At 45.3% G+C, this 6,800-nt stretch overlaps 1 protein-coding gene across 1 annotated transcript in view; it reads right to left on the reverse strand.

Annotated features, from left to right (window-relative positions):
• Positions 1-6,800, reverse strand: part of Lonp2 (lon peptidase 2, peroxisomal) — a 108,864-nt gene that overhangs the window by 2,968 nt on the left and 99,096 nt on the right. Inside the window, exons 12-13 of the mRNA XM_004629187.3 lie at positions 6,165-6,307; positions 666-873 (exon numbers count right to left, since the gene is read on the reverse strand). Coding sequence (XP_004629244.1) covers positions 666-873; positions 6,165-6,307 — 351 coding nt within the window. The remainder of the gene's footprint in view (positions 1-665; positions 874-6,164; positions 6,308-6,800) is intronic.

Consider the following 6,800-nt stretch of genomic DNA (forward strand, 5'->3'; position numbering starts at 1 on the left):
TTGGAACTTTATTTTTTTTTGTATTTAGTGAAGGGTCTATAGGGTCTCACTACATAGATCAGACTTGTAGTGAATCTGTTTCAGCTTCCCAAGTGCTGGGATGACAGGTGTGCGCCACTACGCCCAGTCTCAATCACAGTCTCAGTGAGCCCTAGGGGTGGGGCTGGCACAGCAGGCTGGGGATCAACCCTCTGACCCCAGAGTCTGCCTAAGCAGGTGCTTAATCTGCTGAGCTATCTGGCTGGCCTGAATTCTTCAAAATATTAATGGGTAGTACAATTAGAGTGAAAGCCTGGAAGAATAGGTTTGTTCTAAGGCTCACAAATATAAACTTTTAAGGATTTATTTATTATTTTTTTTTCTTTTGCTCCGAATGCCTTCAGGGCAGGTTTGGCTGGCTTGAGTTGTGGGGATCAAACCACAGCAACCAGAGCCTGACTGCTTTGTTGAAGCAGCCACAAATATAAACTTTTAAAATTAGTTTCCAGTTGAGGCACTATGCCAAGTGGTCCTTAGGAGGTATGAGACTCCTCACAAGGGCTCTGCAGCAAAGGTCTGCATTCTCCTGACGGTATGACAGTGACCTGCATCACAGAGTGCGGAGCAGCCCCAATCACAACCCCAGGCTCTGCCCACTGGGCTCTGCCCCAGCTGTGGCCACACACCATTGGTCAGGTGGAATCTCTTGGCATTGCTGCGGAGCCAGCTGATAGCGAGATGGGCTGACTCCTTCATGACATCCCCGAGCTGGCCAGTCAGTGTGAGCTGGCCATCACCGTCCATCCGACTTGCCTCCACAAACATGATCTTCCCGCCCAAAGGAGTCCATGCCAAACCGATGGCCACTCCTGGTTGGCTGAGACGCTCAGATACCTTGAAAGCAAGAAGAAAGGCAATGTTAGGTCAATAGGTGCTGATTATTTTAAAAATGATTAAAGTAATTATGGTATTCTCTTCTGTGCTTTTCCTGCAGAAGACTTAAGGTGGTACTTAACATTGTCTGCCTTTCACTAGAAGAAATACCTGAACTTTGTCTCTGACATTTATCAGAAGCAATTCTACCTAAAAACATGAAAACTACTTTTCAGAGCCAGGTCTAGTTACATGTGCCCTAACCGTCAAGAAATGTAGTGGAAAAAAAAAGAGAGAGAGAGAGAGAGAGAAAGACAGAAACCAACCTATTGGCTTCATCTACTTCTCTTTACTAGGTTGCATCTTTAGACATGGCCTGGAACCTGAATGCATTGCAGATAATCAGGAGTTTGTCCCAGGAAGCAGACAACCTCTTCTTACCAGGCATGTGAGCATTGTTAGCTCTGGAGGTCAAGGATAAAGGAAAGGATTCCAAACTCCTGGCTCTGGCTTCTCAAACACCCCTCACTGCTTTTCTGTCATTGCTGCAGAGAACTAGACGCTACTCCTGAGTCACGTCCTAGATTCTTCCTTTGTGCTTGGAGTCCCCTGTGCTACCCAGTGCCAGGAACATGCCACTCCCCTGTGGCTATGAGCCCATGTGATTGACCTGGATAGCTTAAAGCATGCAAGTTATGAAAACACAAAATAACAAGAACAGTGAAATTCACTTGTGCTGCACCCTCCAAGCCTCTGAGCTTCCTATCTCATGGAGGCAGCCACATTAGTGGGGCTGGGCTCAACATGGCACAGCAGAAATAAACCCAAACTTGAGACTGTCCGCTGACAGGCAAACCCCTCATAAGGAATGGCAGAGTCCCACCCGGATTTCTGCTCAGACGTAGGTTGCTGTCCTTTGTTCCTTTTCCAGCTTATGTAGATGGCAATAATTCTAATTATAAAATTTACTTCAAAACTGTATGCTACAGTTTTGCCAATATGGGGAAGCCAAAAGCACATTTTCAAGCCTCCTTTTGGTATTTAACTATGATTAACTTCCTAGGATAGGTCAGAGCCCTGGAGGACCTGAAAAACCTTTAGCTGAGCTGAGCAGGGGGCATGCACTACAGGTGCTCTCAGAGCCTTCCAGCAGGGGCTTTCCTGGCACAGCTCGTGGTCCTGAGGGCAGGTGGCTGGGCCAGGCTGGGTGGGCAGCAGCAGGCAGTCTTCCCAGGGAGCCCCCAGCGGGCGGCTGCACTGATAGAAAAGCAACTTCCTGCCATGATTCTTTGGGGCACCTGGAGAATGTTTATATTCTTGCCCATATGTTTCTTTGCCCATTTCTTCTTTTTCTTACTGCCTGTTTTTAGCAGCTGATTTTGTTGGCATGGAAAGCCACACTGCTGATAGAATCCTGGAATTCGCCCTTGAGTGCATTTCATTCAGGATGCTTTCAGATTCCACAGGTCTGTCCCTTTCCTCTTATCACTTTTTAAGGGCAGTGACATTTGGAAAAGAACTGCTTCTCCACCACAGTCAGATGCCAACACTGAAGTTTTAATCCAAGGTGGGGGACCCTATAAACATCAGTGAAATCTGAGTCACCAGGTAGCAAAATCCTGTGCCCAGCTAGGTAAGGCAGTGCCTTGTCATTTTGGGGAACCTAACTTAAAACCCCATTGGCCTTACTTTTTCTGCTGACTTCCTCTTTGCTTGCTCTGCAGCAGACAGAGAAGCTGGGCTCCAGTTCTCTGCTGGAGAGAGCACAGGATACGGTTGGGCAGGGGCACAGGGTCTATGCCTGTGGTCAGCAAGCCCCTCCGATGACAGGGCTGGTGCTGCCCTTAGCTATGTCAGCTAAGCTGGGCCACATGAGCTGCTCGGCTTGCCTTTTATTCAATTATTTTTTGAAGTGGGTTTAAGTGATCTTGTTTTTATAGGAACCTTTATAGTATTTGAAAGGTGACCTCTTGTACTGTTCCTAAATTTGAAATCTAGACTGCTTCTGAGCCTATTTTCCAACCTACCTGGAGAATTCTAAAGGGATATTACTCATTAGTGAAGTGTGCCTTCCTGCCTGTCTGTGTGGCCAGTTCGCTAGGGAAGTGATGGTTTCTGGTGCAAAAATATTTCTGTAGCTACATCCTCAAGGAAAGTAAAGAACAGAGGATGGCATAACAATAACAAATTATTAAATGTGGGTATGAATTAGGATCATAAAAAAATGGGTGTTCTGTGACAGATACTAACTATAGCTGCTACTGTGGTGCATGACTGCAGTTCCAGCTCCCAGGAGGCCGAGGCACAATGATCCCAAACTCGAGGTCATCCTCAGAACTTACCAGTTCCCTGTCTCAAAAAAGAAAGGCCTAGGGGTGTGTTCAGTGTAGAGTGTCTGCCTAGCATGCACCAGAATCCAGGTTCAGCTCCCAGTAGTGACAAAAAGGAAAGGAAAGGAAGAAAAAAGAGAAGCGCATACACTGTAAATGGAAATCGCATGTAGAGCAGATGCCCTTTTAAAGAAACCTTGCTGTACACTACTGCCACTGTCTTGTGGCCAGAAAGAGCAGGAACTGTCTTGGTCTGACAGGGTGTTGTATTGTGGAGTGGAAAGAAAACTGCAGTTGGAGCCACCTGATTTGAGTTTGAATACTATTTCTACTGGTTATAATTTATGTGAATTTGTATAATTTATTTAAGCTCTTTCAGATTTTTCTTGTGTTTAAATGGAAGACTCCTAGGCATTTTTTTTTTTTTTTTCCAGAACCAGGGATTGAACTCAGGCCCTTGCGCTTGCCAGGGAGGCACTTATTCCACTGAGCTATCTCCCCGGCCCCACTCCTAGGCTTTGTGATAGCTTACTTGGATAATAAAAAAGTACCCCATAAATCTTTTTTTTTTTTTTTTAATATATTTGATACAGGGTCTCACTGTGCAGCTCGGACTCCTAGTGTCAGCTTCCCCTACTCTGGGATTACAGGTGTGTGCCATGATGTCTGGACTCAGTCACTGGCTCAGTGCCTAGGGGTGGGGTCAGCACAGTAGGCAGTACCAGGGATTGAATCCTGGTCCCTGGGCTTCTATAAATCTTAATTTTATAGATTTAGAAGTTAAGGCAGAGTGCAGGTCAGTCATTTGTGGCTGGCAGTCACAAATGCATATTTTGGAAGAGTCAGAAAACATATTACCGGTAGAGACAGAACCCCCAGGAGGCAGGGTAAAAAAGATGAACAAAAGGTTTCACACTCAGACTCCGGCACCCTGACTTGACTCTAACATCCCATTTATAGGCAGTGAAATGGCAGGTGGTCTCCTTCAGTTTGCACACGTACAGGTCACATGTAATAACTGTGACTGCTGCAAGGGAAGTAGAATCTGCTTCTCTTCTCCAAGGACACTGAAGAGAGCTGTTAAGCAGTGTTTATAAAATTTCTCATTTCTGTTCTTCTGGCTCTTTCTTGGCCAAAGCTCCAGGAATGTCACCGATGATTCCAAATCTAACATCAGCAGAAATGACTGGGAGAAAAGTGTTATGCAACAGAAATGGCCCTCCATCTTTGCTTTTCTTTGAAGTTACATTTTAAATTCGCAAAGACCTGCTAGAATGCATATTTTGGAGGAGTCAGACCCTGTACATGTCCTAACTGACTAAATCCTGATTCTCTCACAAGAATGTAGGTCTTGTTCCTCTTTCAATCGAAGTTTTGTTCAAGTACTTTCTACATTTCAAAATACAAATCCACAGTATTTTTAAGAATCCAAACAAAGTTGTGCTTTTGATTCTATTGCTAAAGTTCAGATACACTGTCAAAAGTAAGTTATTTGAATTTTTAAAAATACAGTAACATTATTATTATTATTATTATTATTATTATTATTATTTTACAGTACCAGGGACTGAACTCAGGACCTTGCATTTGGCAGGCAAGCGCTTATTCTACTGAGCTATGTCCCTGGCTGCCCCAATTTTTTTTTTTTTTAAGAGTAAACAGATTATGTTCTTGCAACTCAGAGCGCTATGCAAAGCTCACTAGCTTTCATGACCAGCTCACAGTTTAAATAGGTAAGTGTTTGGAGCTTACAGGACTCCTTTTCTCCATTATAAACCATGAGTAATCATTTCAAATACTAGATGGAGATATTATCTAATGCACAATTTATCAGATACTTTTTTTTTTTTTTTGGTGGAACTGGGGATTGAACTCAGGCCCTTGTGCTTGCCAGGCAAGCACTTGTTCTACTGAGCCATCTCCCCGGCCCCTATCAGATTCATTTTGTACAAATCTTTTTACCTTAAGCTGACAAAAGAACGTGACAGTGCAGTTAAATTAGTAGTGTAATGAAAAGCTTTTCCAGTAACTGACCTATAAAAGTTCATCTGTGCACTCTGTGAAATATTTCCTGATGCCTCCAACAGTTGTGTTCTAAAACCCATCTTCATCTGGGCCTCAGCTCAGCCCTGAGGTCAGTCAGAGCACACGGTGGGCTGGGCCCAGAAGAACCTGACAGTGAAGTCCTGGCTCTGGAAGGGCGCCTTGGCACTGTCTGTAGTCTGAAGCTGAAGCTACACTCACATTTTCAGATGCTGTGCATTGGGGTGATTCGCCACCTGCTCCCCACCCCTAAAAAGCACAAGAAAATCCTTTTTTTTTTTTTTTTGTCTTTTTGAGGCAGGGTCTCACTATGCAGTTCGGGCTGGCCTTGAGCTTTCTTTGTAGCCCTGGCTGGTCTTGAACTCTAAATAATCCTCTGCCTCAGCTTTCAGAGTGCTGGGATTATAGACATGTGCCATCATGCCCAGCACAAATCCCTTTTCCTGGGTGGTGGTGGGGATTGAATCCTTTGCCCTGAGCTGTATCCTCAGACTTTTTTTTTTTTGAGACAGGATCTTACTAAATCACTAAATTGCCTAGGCTGGGCTCCAGGCTGTGAGTCTGCCTCAGCCTTTTGGCTAGAGGTAGTTTTGAAAAGGAGCTGGAGGGTGGGCAGGGGCACAGGCTTAGAATACCAGCTACTTGGGAGGCTGAGGTGGGAGAAACACAAGTCTGAGGCCAGCCTGGACAACTTAGTCAGACCCTGCAGCCCCCACCCCCAAGCCAAAATACAAACACCTTCAGGCGCTAGATGAGTAAGAAGAGTAGGTTTCCAAATGATGATGCGGCAAGGGTCTGAGTCCCACAGTATCATACAAGAAGCAAGTTTCAAATCTGAAGAGAACACAGCCTCTACAAATACCCAAGTCTACTTCCTTCTACCCATTCAGCTGCCACCAGAAAACAGGATAGCACCAATAGAGAAACAAGAGTGCTCACCTCCATTTCATACATTGGGGGCCCCAGAATGTCTTTCAAAGCATGAAAATCAATTAGGATTGGCATCTCGGGTGGCAAAGCCAAGTCGGTAGTGTCACTGATAGACTCGGGTTTGGCATCTTCTAAGATGTGTTCTTTGCAAGCTAGGAGAGAAAAAAACATCAGTCAGAAGTTCTAAAAGATTTGTGGGTAGTTAATATAAACAGAAGCAGAGGGATGGCTCTGGCTCAGCTCCTCTTTCATATTCAGTGAGGTGCACAGATGAAGCTCTGAAGAGTCCTTGAGGGAGGCACTGGTAGTATCCCATTCCTTCTAAGCGCTAACCTGAGAAGAGCTTGCACCCCTGTACACACACCTTCCTGTCCCTTAGCCACCATGCTCACTGGCACGGATGAGGGAAGCGCAATCGAGTACTGCGTGTGGCTTGGTAGGCACTCTCAGGGTTGACTCTTTCAGTGCCCTCCCCTCAAGGGGCCTGACCAAGTGACCTGAGTGCACCACCCGACACACCGCCTTCTCTAGTCTTCCCACTCCAGCGAGAGGGAAAAACATGACATAACTTGTGGTCAGAAATCTAAAGAGGAGAGGGCTGGCGAGATGGCTCAGTGGTCTAAAGCACCTACTTGGAACAAGCTT

This window comes from Octodon degus, unplaced genomic scaffold (genome assembly GCF_000260255.1).
Source record: "Octodon degus isolate 3935 unplaced genomic scaffold, OctDeg1.0 scaffold00028, whole genome shotgun sequence".
Classification (NCBI taxonomy): Eukaryota; Metazoa; Chordata; class Mammalia; order Rodentia; family Octodontidae; genus Octodon; species Octodon degus.